At 38.0% G+C, this 16,639-nt stretch overlaps 1 protein-coding gene and 1 long non-coding RNA gene across 3 annotated transcripts; one reads left to right on the top strand and one right to left on the bottom strand.

Annotated features, from left to right (window-relative positions):
- Positions 1-348: 348 nt before the first annotated feature.
- On the bottom strand, positions 349-16,252 carry LOC309494275. Of its 2 annotated transcripts, XR_014204274.1 has the most exons (8): positions 16,192-16,252; positions 16,083-16,109; positions 15,423-15,527; positions 12,584-12,675; positions 5,154-5,298; positions 4,774-4,958; positions 2,501-2,717; positions 349-814 (listed from the first exon to the last, which is right to left on the bottom strand). It is a non-coding gene; the product is annotated as an uncharacterized lncRNA (long non-coding RNA). The 2 variants fall into 2 exon arrangements; XR_014204275.1 differs by having other exon boundaries at positions 16,083-16,207.
- On the top strand, positions 829-16,092 carry tmprss3b (transmembrane serine protease 3b). The gene is made up of 12 exons (XM_082163545.1): positions 829-1,270; positions 2,492-2,798; positions 3,039-3,161; positions 4,810-4,929; positions 5,189-5,312; positions 10,509-10,637; positions 12,826-12,872; positions 13,205-13,370; positions 14,621-14,790; positions 14,889-14,984; positions 15,220-15,347; positions 15,454-16,092. The coding sequence occupies exons 1-12, from the start codon at positions 1,199-1,201 to the stop codon at positions 15,652-15,654; spliced, it is 1,683 nt and encodes a 560-aa protein (XP_082019671.1). The 5' UTR covers positions 829-1,198; the 3' UTR covers positions 15,655-16,092.
- Positions 16,253-16,639: the final 387 nt, after the last annotated feature.

The following is a 16,639-nucleotide window of genomic DNA, read 5'->3' as shown; positions in this document are numbered from 1 at the left end:
AAGATTATGCTAAAAAAGCAACATTTATTTTTCAAGAATTTCAGTCATTTGTTAAGACTTGTTTATTTGATATAATCTACGAATAGCAAAACATTTTTCGCTTTAAGCTTCACCAAAAACATCCAAATAAATTTTCAGAAACTGAAAATATGTTCATTATTTTACTTTTTCTTTAACTACAATTATACATTTCTTTTAATACAATTTTTGTTTATTTTTTACTTTAATATCAAAACAAATGTTTAAAAATGTAGGAATATGTTTATCATAAAAGAGATTTATGAATTGCATTATACTGTATTTTTATGGGAATATAATTTTTCATTTTCAGAAATTACAAATATGTTCATCATAACAGAGGTTTTTGAAATGCATTTTCATGTTTTGTAATGAAAAAAGCATCTAATTAGAAACTCCTATGTCCTTAATGAATATAATTGTGGGTATTTTTCACCCTTTAAAAAAAGGACTTAAGTCTTTTAACAAGGCTTTAATTCATTCTTTTTTTAATTTATTTTTTATATCTAAGCCCCACAAAAATATTGAAACAGAAGTTCAGAAATTGAAAATATGCTTTTATGAAAAAAGAGCATCTGTCTAGAAACCACAAGGTGCTTAATGAATATAATCATAGGTCTTGGAGGTATAGTGTCGAATTAGGGAACAGCCTAAAGACTGATGACCTTTTCGTGCCTGGTGATCCTGCCTGACCTTCTAGTGTAACAGGACCTCAGAAGCAGAGCCCGTCCAGCATTACCTGATCCACAGCTGTAGTGACACGACAAAACACTGCTGCACACCTGCTCAGGTGTCACTGTGTGCGGGAGAGAGAGAGAGAGAGAGAGAGAGAGAGAGAGAGAGAGAGAGAGAGAGAGAGAGAGAGGGGAACGAGAATAAGATATGAAGTCAGTCAGAAGGAAAGTTCTCTTGCTCTCCAGTTAGTCACCTTCATATTAGCCCTCAATTTCTCAATTTCACTTCATTTCTCAATTTCTCCAAAGGTAATTTCACAGGCGGTCACTTGGATTTGGAGTCACTTGGAATATTTCATTCTTCATTCTTTCTAACAAGGATTAAACAGAGCGAGGGCCTTGGATTCCCATTCACAACGTCACTTTTTCACTTCCTAAGTAGATCGGTGTCACTGTCGTCTCTCATTTGCCTCGTTCATCCAAGATGAGAGGATGAGAGAACAGTCATGGCTTCTTATTCCCAGAGCACAGGAGAGACGGAGCGGCCAGGTTCAGAGGGAGGAAGCCGAGAGGAGAGGGTAAGGAAGCATGACCAGAGGTATTTCATGTCCCAGTGTTTGCTGGTGTCCTTGTGTTTCAGACACTTTTAAATGATATCAAGGTTGACAAGCCACGTCTATCACATCAGCTGCCACATACTCTCTCTCTAGTGTCACTCCATCCATCATGCTCTTTTTTTGTCATTACACCGTGAATACACTTGTGTGTACAGCTTAATTGTGAAAGTGTACTTGGTGTAAAGCTTTCAACCATTTCTTTTTTTGGTCTGGTAGAATTTAAAAAAAAGTATTGTTAGAGAAATGAATGAATGAATAAAAAAAATTAAAAAAAGTTTTCCTAAACAATAATAGATTATGTCAAACAACTTATGGATACGTTTACCAAGGCTACATTTATTTGTAGAGTAAAAACAGTAATATTGTGAAATATTATTACAAATTAAAATAATTGTTTTCAATTTGAATATATTTTAAAATGCCTGTGATGCAAAGCTGAATTTTCAGCATCATTAATCCAGTCTTCAGTGTCACATGATCCTTCGGAAATCATTCTATAATGCTGATTTGATGTTCAAAAAATATTTCTTATTATTATCAATATTTAAAAAAGTGGTGCTGCTTAATATTTTTGTGGAAACAATGGCACACTACCATTCACAATAACAGAGCAATGTTCACCTTTTATGATGAACAATGTTGCTGCCAAATATTTATGTGAAACAAACTACAATTAAAAATTTTGCAGTAATTTCACACTTCATAGGAATTTTCATAGTAATGACAAAATACATTTATTTCAACAAGACTCATTAAATTCGAATTTATAAAGTTTTCTATTTCAAAAAAACTTTCTATTCATCAATGAATCCTGAAAAAAATCAATCACGGTTTCTTAAAAAATATTAAGAAGCAAAACTATTTTAAACATTAATAATAATAAGAAACATTATTAATATCTGAGCAGCAAATCAGCATATTATAATGATTTCTGAAGGATCATGTGACACTGAAGACTGGAGTAATGATGCGGAAAATTCAGCTTTGCATCACAGGAATTAATTCCATTTTAAATGTATTAAAATAGAAAATAGTTTGTAATAATTGTAATAACATTTCTTTGTTTTTACTGTATTATTGATCAAATAAATGCAGGTTTAGTGAGCATAAGATACTTTAAAAACATAAACCAACAACCAACATAATTATTCCAAAAAATGTGACCGGTTTCTTTTTCGTCAGTCTTCTCACCAACTTCCTCAGGATTTGATAGAGGACGGCACTGAATCTAGAGCTCTTGAGCTGGTCTCCATCACAGAAGAGGACCTTCCCATTGTGGAGACCCCCAATACTTTCAACGTGAGCTCCTTCAGCAGTCGAAACAGCCATTCGATTCACTTCTACGACCCGGGCACACAGGACCCCCACGTCCCGGTCGAGCTGCCTACTGTGGCGTCAGCTCCACTGCCTGTGTACAACAAAGTCCACAACATTCAGATCCCACCCAGCCCAGGTGTGCCCGTCATCAAGGTCCAGCCCTTCCTGGATGGTAAGCAGGCTTCTCGCTTTCTTGGTGTCACAGTGTGTAAGTAAATTGGAATGGCTCCGGTCGGTGTGTGGTTTACATGGCCACCTCAGTTACTTGAGGTGTTAAAATGTGTGATCTAATCAGTCTTACACCACTGGCAGCACTGGCCTTCAGCAGACTGATTTATTCAATCAATTATTCAATATCTCTCTCTCTCTCTCTCTCTCTCTCTCTCTCTCTCTCTCTCTCTCTCTCTCTCAGGAAAGGACCTGTCAAACTTGAAATCTTTGTGTTGGCCGTATGTGTCTCGCAGATTGCTGGCTCTGCTTATCATCTTGGTCTTCCTTATAGTCTTGATTCTGTCTCTAGGAATAGGTTTGGGAGGTGAGAGTGTGTTTTTTTATTATAATTTGAGCACAACATTTTTCCCAACTTAAGATTTTTTTATGTTTTTGAAAGAAGTCTCTTATGCTCACCAAGGCTGCATTTATTTGATCAAAAATACCGTAAAAACCAGTCATATTTTGAAATGACTTTTATTTGCATATATCTTAAAATGTAATTTATTCCTCCTTTGGAATTTTCAGCATCTTTACTCAGATATTAAGCAGCAACATTTTTCATCATAAAAGGTGAACATTGATAAAAAAATAAATCTTGAGTAGAAAATCAGCATATTAGAATGATTTCTGAAGGATCATGTGACACTGATAATGATGATGAAAATTCAGCTTTACATCAGGAATAAATTACACTTTAAAATATATTCACTAAAAAAAGCAAATACAGACCCTTTCCAAAAAATTTGAATATCATGGAAAAGTTTATTTATTTCCATAATTCCATTCAAAACGTTAAACTTCCATAGATTATAGATTAATGGCCCACAACTTAAACGATTTCAAGTATTTAGTTGTTTATTTGTACATAATTTGAGCTTCCAGCTTATAAAACCCACGAAAACAGGATTTCAAAAAATTAGAATATTACATGAAATCACACAGTAATTACACAGTGATACCATGATCATTGAACCAGGTTTTGGTTCTTTTGGCAGTGTGGGCAGGTGCAAATCCTGCTGGGAAATTAAGAAAGCATGAAGTGCTCTGAAAATGTCCTGGTAGACGGCTGCGTTGACTCTGGATTTAATAAAGCACAGTGGACTAAAGTCCTCTTTTCTGATGAGAGCATCTCATTTGGAAACCAAGGTCCCAGAGTCTGGAGGAAGAATGGAGATTGCACACAATCCAAGATGCTTGAAGTCCAGTGTGAAGTTTCCACAGTCTGTGTTGGTTTGGGGAGCCATGTCATCGGCTGGTGTTGGTCCACTGTGCTGTCCACTCAACGCAGCCGTCTACCAGGACATTTCCAGAGCACTTCATGCTTCCTTCAACAGACAAGCTTTATGGAGATGCTGACTTCATTTCCCAGCAGGATTTGCACCTGCCCATACTGCCAAAATAACCAAAACCTGGTTCAATGACCATGGTATTACTGTGTAATTACTGTGTGATTTCATGTAACATTCAAATTTTTGAAATCCTGTTTTCGTGGCTTTTATGAGCTGGAAGCCCAAATTATGTACAAATAAACAACTAAATACTTGAAATCGTTTAAGTTGTGGGCCATTAATCTATAATCTAGGGAAGTTTAACGTTTTGAATGGAATTATGGAAATAAATAAACTTTTCCATGATATTCAAATTTTTTGGAAAGGGTCTGTATTATAAATTGTATATAGACAATAAAAGTCAAAGAAAAGTCCCCACCGATGATGAAAATAAATGTATGTGTGAGTGTGTGTGTGTGTTTGTAAAGGTAAGTTACTAGTGTCTTCCTTAGTTACTACTGAAACTCATCTTGAGCATCGGGAACTGTAAATGTTTAATGAGCTCCACCTATGACAGTGGGTCACCGCTAACAGATGGTTGTTTTAAGTTCTCTTAGAAAGGAGTGTTTGTGTGTGTGTGTGTGTGTGTGTGTGTGTGTCGGTCACCATCATGCATTTTGAAAGCACTCTCTTTGTCTCTAGTGGGTCTGGGGAGTTGCTCAGGAAAGTTTCACTGCGTGTCGTCAGTTCGGTGTATCAGCAGAAAAGCTGTGTGTGACGGAGTCGAGGACTGTGGAGATGGAGAAGATGAACTCAACTGTGGTGGGCTGATCCTGTCCGTCTCTTCCTGACTTTAAGCACCCTATGTATTGTTTTAATACACGTTACTGTGAATGATGCATGTCATTCCAAAGAATTTAAAAAATATATAATCAAACAACTTTCCACGCCAGTTTTGTCATCAGCCCATCTATAAGCAGATCCTACAAGCCAGACCCCAGATGTTAACCACTGACAGCATGTGAAGCGTGCATGTCTTAACTGACCCGCATCTCTCTCTCTCTCTCTGTCTCGGTCTCAGTGCGTGTGAGTGGCAGAAGCTCTGTGCTGCAGGTGTTCAGCAGGGGCTCGTGGATGACTGTGTGCTCTGAAGGCTGGGGTTCTCACCTGGGCTCCTTAGCCTGCAGACAACTGGGATACAACAGGTACAATCAGGATTACAATGAATCTTTATGATGCAAGTATGTCGGGGAAGATGGATTGCCTTCAAGATAATATTTGAAGGCCCCCAATGTAAACTTGTATATTTCTCTTGTATTTCTGCTATAATTACAAGGCTGCTTGTTTTCAAACTTTTTTTAAATTTTTTACAAAAACTTGTCAATAGATTAACATAGTGTCAATAGATAAAATTGAACTAAAACAACTATAAAAATATTATAATTAAAATAAATGAAATTTTGCACACAAAAAATAAAAAATTCAGATTAAACTAAATTTTATTAAAATTCCAGTCATTTAAATTTCAGTTTCAAGAGCTGAATGTTCTTTAGGGTTTCCGCTCTTTTTGACTTAAGAAGTTATATGTATAGGTTATATATCTCTCTCTTTTTTGTGATTTACCGGATAAGGATTACGGATTAGGATTTAAAAATAATAATAATAATAAAAATAAATAATAATAATAATAATAATAATAATATATATATATTTACTCACAATTTCAATCCAATAGAATATTTCTAACGAGGAACTACATATTATACATACATACATACATACACTCACCTAAAGGATTATTAGGAACACCATACTAATACTGTGTTTGACCCCCTTTCGCCTTCAGAACTGCCTTAATTCTACGTGGCATTGATTCAACAAGGTGCTGAAAGCATTCTTTAGAAATGTTGGCCCATATTGATAGGATAGCATCTTGCAGTTGATGGAGATTTGTGGGATGCACATCCAGGGCACGAAGCTCCCGTTCCACCACATCCCAAAGATGCTCTATTGGGTTGAGATCTGGTGACTGTTGGGGGCCATTTTAGTACAGTGAACTCATTGTCATGTTCAAGAAACCAATTTGAAATGATTCGAGCTTTGTGACATGGTGCATTATCCTGCTGGAAGTAGCCATCAGAGGATTGGTACATGGTGGTCATAAAGGGATGGACATGGTCAGAAACAAAGCTCATGTAGGCCGTGGCATTTAAACGATGCCCAATTGGCACTAAGGGGCCTAAAGTGTGCCAATAAAACATTACACCACCACACCCCAAACCATTACACCACCACCACCAGCCTGCACAGTGGTAACAAGGCATGATGGATCCATGTTCTCATTCTGTTTACGCCAAATTCTGACTTTACCATCTGAATGTCTCAACAGAAATCGAGACCCATCAGACCAGGCAACATTTTTCCAGTCTTCAACTGTCCAATTTTGGTGAGCTCGTGCAAATTGTAGCCTCTTTTTCCTATTTGTAGTGGAGATGAGTGGTACCCGGTGGGGTCTTCTGCTGTTGTAGCCCATCCGCCTCAAGGTTGTGCGTGTTGTGGCTTCACAAATGCTTTGCTGCATACCTCGGTTGTAACGAGTGGTTATTTCAGTCAAAGTTGCTCTTCTATTAGCTTGAATCAGTCGGCCCATTCTCCTCTGACCTCTAGCATCAACAAGGCATTTTCGCCCACAGGACTGCCGCATACTGGATGTTTTTCCCTTTTCACACCATTCTTTGTAAACCCTAGAAATGGTTGTGCGTGAAAATCCCAGTAACTGAGCAGATTGTAAATTACTCAGACCGGCCCGTCTGGCACCAACAACCATGCCACGCTCAAAATTGCTGAAATCACCTTTCTTTCCCATTCTGACATTCAGTTTGGAGTTCAGGAGATTATCTTGACCAGGACCACACCCCTAAATGCATTGAAGCTGCCATGTGATTGGTTGATTAGATAATTGCATTAATGAGAAATTGAACAGGTGTTCCTAATAATCCTTTAGGTGAGTGTATATATATATATATATTTTTTTTTTTTTATAAAAATGTCCATTGCATTTACACATTTTGGGTCTTCATTTCTGTTAACTAACAGCCATCATCACCGCCCATGTCTTCTATTTAGGAAAAATTCATTTTCCAGAGCAAAGCAGGGATTGTATCGTATAAAAAATTGTGTCGTATAAACAGCCCCTTTTTTCCTCGTCTGATTCGAAATGATTGAACGTGATATTATGATCTAGCCTTTATTTTAGCTTTGTGAGATTTACATCAGATTGGTTGTTTTGTTTTAGTATTCTAAGCAACATTCAAATGTTGTTTTAACACAATGTGGTCCAAATGTAAGGCTGAATGATGCAAATCTTTTCTTTTTTGAATCCGACTTTCCTTTCAAACAAGCAAAAATGATCATTTTAAGCCCAAATTTTGGAGCCCTGTGTTCACTATGATAATAATAGCGGTTGCTCTTTAGCTTACAAATGAGCATTTCAGTCACTCTTTTTCTCAGGTCTAAATCAAATAGACTCAAGCCCTGAGGAAGAAGTATTTAGGCCAAAACACTGTCAAAATAAGATCTGTCCAGTGACTGACGCATTACATGGCAGATCGTTCAGTACTGAAGTCTCTCTGCAGATATTGATGTTCAGGAGTGTTTTTTGTATCTGATAAAGCAGTCAGGACTGTGTTTGTGAGATATCTTACCTTCAGATGTATGAACGTCTGGTCGGCCGACTCGGCCTTATATATACAGTCGTGCTCAGAATTAATCATAACCCTGGTAAATATTATCAAAAATGGCTGTAAAAAATAAATCTGCATCATTTATCCTTTTGATCTTTCATTAAAAAAATTGGTAAAAATTTAACCTTTCATTGAAGTAAAAGAATTGAAAGTGGGGGGGAAATCACATTATGAAATAAATGTTTTTCTCCAAAACATGTTGGCCACAATTATTCATACCCCTAGATTTTTTTATGAATAAAATATCTCTCAAGTATATTCCCATTAATATTTACCTTTTTTAGCACACCAGGGTGACTAGGAACATGAAATTGTCCAGCTATGACAATTCTTGTTTCACAGGAGTTTAAATATGAGGAAGCACAAAGGCCAAATTCCCTGAATCATACATCACAATGAGTAAAACCAAAGAATATAGTTCCGATGTGCAGCAAAAGATTGTTGAGCATCACAAAATAGAGAGTGGCTGTAAGAAAATAGCTAAAGAATTGAAAATCCCCATTTTGACCATCAGGGCAATAATTAAGAAGTTATAATCAACTAAAGATGTTACGAATCTGCCAGGAAGAGGACGTGTGTCTATATTGTCTTAATGGACGGTGAGGAGGAAAGTTTGAGTGCCCAAAGACTCTTCAATAATCACAGATGGAGAATTGCAGAGATTAGTTGAGTCTTGGGATCAGAAAGCCTATTAAAAAAAAATCAAACAACCCCTACATCCCCACATGTTGTTTCGGAGGTTTTCAAGAAAAATGCTCCTCGCTCCTCCAAAAACAAACTCCAGCATATTCAGTTGTCAGACACGACTGGAACTTCAAATGGCACAGGCTTCTGTGGTCAGATGAAACAAAAAAAATTGCTTTTTGGCAGCAAACACGCTAGATGGGTTTGGTTCACACAAGGATAAAAAGTACCCCATGTGTATCATTTAATATACCATTGGATCTTTAATGTTGTGGGCCTATTTTTCGGCTGGAGGTCCTGGACTTCTTATTCAGATACATGGCATCGTGGATTCTATCAAATATCAACAGATAAAAAATCAAAACCTGACGCCTTCTGCTAGAAATCTTATAATGGGCCGTGGTTGGATCTTCCATCAGGACAACGATCCAAAACAAACATCAAAATCAACACAAAAATGTGTTAGGGAGCACAAAATGAAGCTTCTGCCATGACCGTCCCAGTTCCCTGACCTGATGAGTGGAGTGAACTGAAGAGAAGAAGCACCAACATGGATCTGGGAATCTGAAGGATCTGGAGAGATTCTGTATGGAGGAATGGTCTTTGATCTCTTGTCAGGTGTTCTCCAAACTCATCAGGCATTATAGGAGAATACTCAGAGCAGTTATCTTGGCATAAGGTGATTGCAAAAAGGTATTTAATAAAAGGGTATGAATAATTGTGTCCAACGTGTTTTGGAGAAAAACATTTATTTTATAATGTGATATATTATATATATATATATATATATATATATTCATAAAAAATTTCCATGGCATTTACACATATTGGGTGTTCATTTCTGTTAACTAACTGCCATCATCACCGCCCATGTCTGCTATTTAGGGAAAATTATTTTCCAGAGCAAAGCAGGGATTTCCCCCTTTTAAACAGAAATATGGTGATACTTTTCTCATGTGTGTGTGTGTGTGTGTGTTTTCTTGCACTGTGTGGGTGTCTATGAATAATAATGTGCCTCTGTTCCCGGTGGCCTCATTACCTGCATAGTTAATCCAATTAAAATCAGTCTGCCATTAAATGAAAGAAGAAAAAAAACATCATTGCAAACGCTGTTTCACCTCAACTAGGTCAAGATGTTACATTTAACACCTACAGTCTCCTGTCTTTATTTAAATTTTAGAGGTCTGATCTTTTTGTTTGGCATCACTGTCTTTATTATGCATCTTGGCACTTGAATTTAGTAGCTGTTTTGGCCAGAAATAACAATTAATTACAGTCCCTCGGGCCACGTCTCCTTAATAAGAGAACCGATCAGCATCAGCTAAAGTCAACTGATTTCATCTGTTCAGAAGTAACAGCTTATGAATGAAAGTGTGAAATTGAGAGGGAAAGAGAGAGATATTTCTGTTGGGTATAAAAGGTTCAGTGGGTTTCTATATAGAACCCTAAAGAGCACTTTATGCCAAAGAATTCTTTAATTATACATAATACTTTCATGTTTAACAGGTTATTAAATGTTTTTCTAGTGATAAAGTATGTCTGTATAAAGATATATCTGTTTAGTTCATAAAATGTAATTAAAATAATACAATAATTTAAACAAATTTAATTAAACTAAATCCATAAAATAATTTAAAGATGGAAACTACTAAAAGGTTCTAAATATGAAGAGCTTGACAGAAACTTTAAGGTTCTATATCGAACCTTTTCTTCTAAGAGTGTAGTTTTGTGTCTTTTAGCATTTAATAACTATAAACTTAATGAGAATGTACTCGGTGCTCCAGCTGTAATATATGAGAGCACTTTATTCCCATGTAATTGTTTTGATTATACAGCCAATTTACACTGGATTAAAATCTTTTTCAAATTGTGCCATTTTAGTGTGTTCAAGCATTATCCAATCGATTCTTGCTAAAGTAACTTGGTAATAACTAGAGTAATTTCTCTTTTGTTCTGCTCTCTCTCTGACTGTAGTTACATAAGCTCTGCTGCCATTCCCATCTCCTCTATTGAAGCAGTATTTCAGAATAATCTAGTGGCTCTCAATATCAACCAAACAACCCTTCAAGACACCATCAAGATCCACAACTCTTCATATGTTAGGTAAACCTTCTTTTATACACCTGTGTGTATTATCGCTGTATTAAATGCTGCCAGGCCAGTTGTTGGCGATGTCACTTTGTAAAGAAACGAAACGTTTTTGTAGTTTACAGGGAGACGATAACACTATCGTTTTCAAAAACGTGCACTGAAACCTGTTTTCAAAAGTCTGGGTTTTCAGGCCCCCAAAACGCTGGTGTCATAAATGAATGGCCGAAATGCATAAAAAGTTTTGTTTAAAAAAGAAAAGAAAATTGTGTCGTGTCCCTTTTTTCCTCATCTTGTCTGATTCGAAATGATTGAACGTGATATTATGATGTAGCCTTTATTTTAGCTTCGTGAGACTTACATCAGATTGGTCTTGTTTTAGTATTCTAATGGCATGTTCACACCAAACGCGACTTTAATTATTTGCACGAGTAGATTACATTCAAAGTCAAAGCAAAGACAGGAATAGACGCGAATTCTCGCCGGGCGGCGCAAATGAAGCGAATTGGGCGATGCGTTTGCCGCGAAAGCTTGATATTCGCAGAAATTTCAACTCGAGCGGAAAATTCGCATGCCGCTTATGGTGTGTTCACACCAAACGCTAAGTGTATATTCGCATCGCGTTACTCGCTCTTGCTAGATTACTCGCGGGATGTTTCTTGTTTTTCACATCGCGCGAAAAGGAGTGTCTTCACGCACATCATCAACAACAACAAAATTTCTAAGCGTCATGCGAATTTTCCGCTCGAGTTGAATTCGCGTCTATTCGCGTCTTTGCATACCCTGGTAATCCAGAGTTCTCGCGAAAGCACAAGTTGAATTTGCTCAGTGAGTTACTCTGGTGTCGAGTAATGATGCTCATTAAATATGCCCCTCTATCTGAGCTGCACCAATCACATCAGGTTATCTGATATAGGCGGGCCAGGGGCGAGATGGCTACAGTGCTGCGACGTCGAAGTCATTAGTAAACATTGCAAGATGGCTATGGATGAACACCATTTGTTTGAAACGGCTTTGGCCGCTACAATGAAAGATTTAGACTTTTTCTCTAAAAGAGGAACAGAAGACGGCGCTCGAATCGTTCCTTTGCAAGAAGGGCGTTTTTGCTGTTTTGCCGACCGGATACGATAAGAGTCTAATCTACCAGTTAGCTCTGCTGGTACCTAAGCGATAACTTGTTGTGATTGGTCATAGTGTTATCCAATTGCGTGCAGTGAGATTTTCAAATGCATGCCTGGTGCGGCCCTTCGAGCTGGCCGATTTTCATTAGTCGATGCCAGACCATTAATCTTTTAGATTTAGGTCTGGATTTCCAGGCTAGTCTTTGCATTGACTTTGTATGTAATCTACTCGCACAAATAATTAAATTCGCGTTTGGTGTGAACACGCCATTAGAAATTTTGTTATTGTTGATGATGTGCGTGAAGACACTCTTCACTCTTCAAGACACTCTTTTTTGGGGGAATCTGCGTGAGTGATGCGAAAAACAAGAAACATCCCGGTATGTAGCCTAATCTAGAGCGAGTAACGCAATGCAAATATACACTTTGCGTTTGGTGTGAACAAAAAAGTAAAAAAAAAATTAACACAATGTGGTCCAAATGTAAGGCTGAATGATGCAAATCTTTTCTTTTTTGAATCCGACTTTCCTTTCAAACAAGCAAAAATTATAATTTAAAGCCCAAATTTTGGAGCCCTGTGTTCACTATGATATTAATAGCGGTTGCTCTTTAGCTTACAAATGAGCATTTCAGTCACTCTTTTTCTCAGGTCTAAATCAAATAGACTCAAGCCCTGAGGAAGAAGTATTTAGGCCAAAAGACTGTCAAATAAGATCAGTCCAGTGACTGACGCATTACATGGCAGATCGTTCAGTACTGAAGTGTCTGCAGATATTGATGTTCAGGAGTGTTTTTGGTATCCGATAAAGCAGTCAGGACTGTGGTTGTGAGATATCTTACCTTCAGATGTATGAACGTCTGGTCGGCCTTATTCTTGGCAGCTGAGATGAGGTTTTGAACAGAAAAAAGAAAGGAGACATCTTGACTCCATGCTGCAATAAAATGAGAGAGTTGTGACAGTTTGACATGACAAGTCGATATGCTTTTTAGAATAAAAAGATAAATGAACAGTTAACTATAATGAGTAGTTCAGTCAGACAGAAATATTGATGCCACTAAAAGTGTATTTTCTATTATTCCAGAAAGACTCTCTGCAGTTCTGGTATAGTGACAGCTGTCAAATGTATAGGTGAGTGGCTGATAATAATCTTTAAAAGATAAGCAATGAGTGTATTGTTGCGCAGTTTAAGTTAATCATACTCTCATAAAAGTTAAGATTGTCTTCATCTTGGCAATATTGTATTGTATAGTCAGTAATCAGTTCGAAACCACCCAGAACACTCTAGAAATGCCTTAGCATTAAACTAGAACACTCTTTACAGCTGTACCGTATGTATAGTAAAAACATTCAAAACCACTTAGCAACCTCATTTTAACGCTGCAGCAACATCCTAGAGTTGTGACAGTGAAAAAAAATTCCCCCAGAAAATTGACAAATCTAGTTTGTGTGTCGTTGTGTAGAGTGTGGTTCCAGGCCAGCCGCCCGCAGTCGTATTGTGGGAGGAAACGTGTCGAGGCCCGGACAGGTCCCATGGCAGGTCAGCCTACACTACCAGAACCAGTATATCTGTGGAGGATCAGTCATCAGTGAGCGCTGGATACTCACTGCTGCTCACTGTGTCTATGGGTGAGTATATCATTCAGAAACAGCTCCAAGCTGGTTTATACTGCTTCTGTGATGGTCCAGACTGGTTGGTGATGATCTGGTGCTGGTCCAGACAGGTCTATACTGGTTCTGTGCTGGTCTAGACTGGTTGGTGATGATCTGGTGCTGGTCCAGACTGGTCTGTACTGGTTCTGTGCTGGTTCAGACTAGTTTATGATGGTTGTGTACTGGTCCAGACTGGTCTATACTGGTTCTGTGCTGGTCCAGACTAGTTTACGATGGTCTGGTACTGGTCTATACTGGTTCTGTGCTGGTCCAGACTAGTTTATGATGGTTTGGTACTGGTCCAGACTGGTCTATATTGGTTCTGTGCTGGTCCAGACTAGTTTACGATGGTCTGGTACTGGTCCAAACTGGGCTATACTGGTTCTGTGCTGGTCCAGACTAGTTTATGATGGTCTGGTACTGGTCCAGACTGTTCTATACTGGTTCTGTGCTGGTCCAGACTAGTTTATGATGGTTTGGTACTGGTCCAGACTGGTCTATATTGGTTCTGTGCTGGTCCAGACTGGTTTAGGATGGTGTGATGCTGATTCAGACTGGCTTATAGTGGTTTTGTGCTGTTCAGACTGTCTTGTGTTGGTACAGACTGGTTTATACCAGCTCTAAACTGATCCAGACTGGTTTATGATGGATATGTTCTGGTTCCGACTGGTTTGTGATGGTCTAGTGCTGGTCCAGGCTGTTTTATCCTGGTCTGGTGCTAATCCAGACTGGTTTATACTGGTTCTATGATGGTTCAGACTAGTTTGGAATGGGCTGGTCCTGGTCCAGGCTGTTTTATGCTAGTCAGATGCTGGTCCAGACTGGTTTATTCTGATCTGGTCCTGGTCTAGACTGTTTTAACCTGGTCTGGTACCAGTTCAGATTGGTTTATACTGGTTCAGACTCATTTATGCTGATCCTGAGCTGGTCCAGATTTGTTTGTGATGGTCTGGTGTTTTATCCTGGATGGGTGCCGGTCCGCAATACTGGTTCTGTGTTAGTCTAGACTGTTTTATGCTGGTCCAGGCTATTTATCCTGGTCTTGTACCAGTCCTGACTGGTTTATACTGGTTCTGTACTGATCCAGGCTGGTTTATTCCGGTTCTGTACTGGTTCAAAATGGTTTATGCTGATACTGGTCCAGCATAGTTTAAACTGGCTCTGGGATCATCCAGATTAGTTTATGATGGTCCAGTACTTACATCCGTGATTCTTTTTATTCAAAGTTTTGCTCAGCCAGTGTTATGGACAGTGTATGCTGGGATGATAGACCAGGCATTGAGTGTATCAGGAGCTCTCTCTGTGGAGAAAATCATCTACCATGCTAACTTCAGGCCAGGAGGACTCAGCTACAACATAGCACTAATAAGGCTTAAACTACCTTTGTCTTTCAACGGTAAGAATTAGCTTTTTGTCACTGGCTGAAATATTTGTACAATAGATGGATTTAAAAGCATGATTTTAACAAAATGTATCTTTTTTTTTTTGACTCAGACCAATTAGCCCCCATCTGTCTGCCTAGTTACGGCGAGAGCTTTAAGGATGGACAGATGTGTTTAATCTCGGGCTGGGGAGCCACAGTGGATAGTGGTGAGTGTGGATCCATCAGATGTTAGTACATTTTTAAGGGCATTTAATGGGAAGAAGAAAAAAAAAAAACATGACAAAACATAAAATTATTCGTGAGCTCCTGATTGACTGGTATCTCTTCTGCAAATGCTTGTGGTAAACAAGTTTCACAGCTTTTGAAGACATGTTGAGGACTATATCGTTTTGTATTTTTGGAGTTGACTCTTCAGAATGCACATGTGTGTGTGTTGTGCAGGAGAGAGCAGTGTGTCCCTACATGTCACTCAGGTCCCGTTACTGTCCGGCAGAAAATGCCGCAGACGGGGTCTGACCTCATGGAACATCTGTGCAGGATACTTGGAGGGTGGTGCTGGTACATGTCAGGTATTGCATCTTTGTGTCATCATAATAAACTACAATAGTCATTATTGAAACAAGTACACTTGAATGTATTTGCACCTTAGTTTAATCCCTAGTCTTCTGTCTGTAGGGCGATAACGGAGGGCCGCTGGCCTGTCAGGGGTCCGGGTGGACATTAGTGGGGACAGCCAGCCAGGCTGAGAGCTGTGGGCAAAAAAACAAACCAGGTGTTTACACCAGCATAACTGAAGCTATCACATGGATTCAGCAACAGATGGAGGTAAAGAATAGTAAAAAAAAAAAAAAAAAAAAATGTTTACAAAATGTTTAAAGTTGGAATTCAGTTGATGTCACTCACAAAAACTGACATTTTGACATTATTATTAATGATAAAGGGCAGCTTGACATTTTTTTCATACATTTAATTTCAATTACCCTTATTTAACCATGTTAAAAACTGGTGCTTGGACAAATTTAATATATTTTCTAGATTTTTCCAAGCAACAGAAGGCGTCCCAAGCTCTGTTAAGACCCGAGGAACATTGAGGTATAACAAGTAATTTAAGCAACGATTATAGTGGACTTTTGTATTGGATTAGATAAGCTGAGAGACAAGGGGTTAAACCACTGATGGACTTATAAATAGAACAGTACCAATTTTTTTTTTTTTAAACACCAGTGGGAATTTTTTTTAAGTCAACAGCATCTCAAAAGAAACATCATTAATCAGACAATATATTCAATACATTATAGACCTACCATGATTTTTTCTTCTTCTACAAATTTCTGTCACACAAACATAAAATGTAACATGAGTGAAATGTGTAAATCAACTGAACTGCTTAAATATTTGTGGTGGGAAACTCACCATGTTCACATTTAATCACCCTCTTCTTCTTTATTTTGACCTTGGAAGTACTTTTCTGACTTTTTTTATATTTTCAAAAAGCAAGAATTAATATTTATTTATCATGTTAATTATATGATCTTTTTGCACACTTGTGAGATCTTGCACAAATGTTTAAACTGTGGAAAAATAAGTGAATAATAACTGTAAATTAGACAGTCATAGTTACCGGACCCTGGAGGAGTGACATTCAGTTAGAACATGGCAGTTGAACTTTATTCTCATTGGATGATTAGCACTCGGATTTATATTCCATTAACTTTGTTTCCTGGCTGTCTTGGTTGATCATTGGTAAGTGATCCTCAGGGTCTTTTTGACCTTTGAAATGGTTTTTGAAACACTAGAGTCATCTAGAGGCGATTGTGTTGTACTGTTCTGCACCTTCTCAAGCTTTCGAGCCACAGACCCA

Source organism: Leuciscus leuciscus (assembly GCF_965113295.1).
Source record: "Leuciscus leuciscus genome assembly, chromosome: 3".
Classification (NCBI taxonomy): Eukaryota; Metazoa; Chordata; class Actinopteri; order Cypriniformes; family Leuciscidae; genus Leuciscus; species Leuciscus leuciscus.
This window is presented reverse-complemented; position numbering and strand designations above follow the sequence as displayed.

Bases quoted from the DNA above. Each gene is read 5' to 3' on its own strand.
- tmprss3b (XM_082163545.1), top strand. From the start codon at position 1,199: ATGGCTTCTTATTCCCAGAGCACAGGAGAGACGGAGCGGCCAGGTTCA. The intron at 2,799-3,038 runs GTAAGCAGGCTT...TCTCTCTCTCAG, and splicing joins GGTCCAGCCCTTCCTGGATG to GAAAGGACCTGTCAAACTTG. The intron at 15,348-15,453 runs GTATTGCATCTT...TTCTGTCTGTAG, and splicing joins GTGGTGCTGGTACATGTCAG to GGCGATAACGGAGGGCCGCT.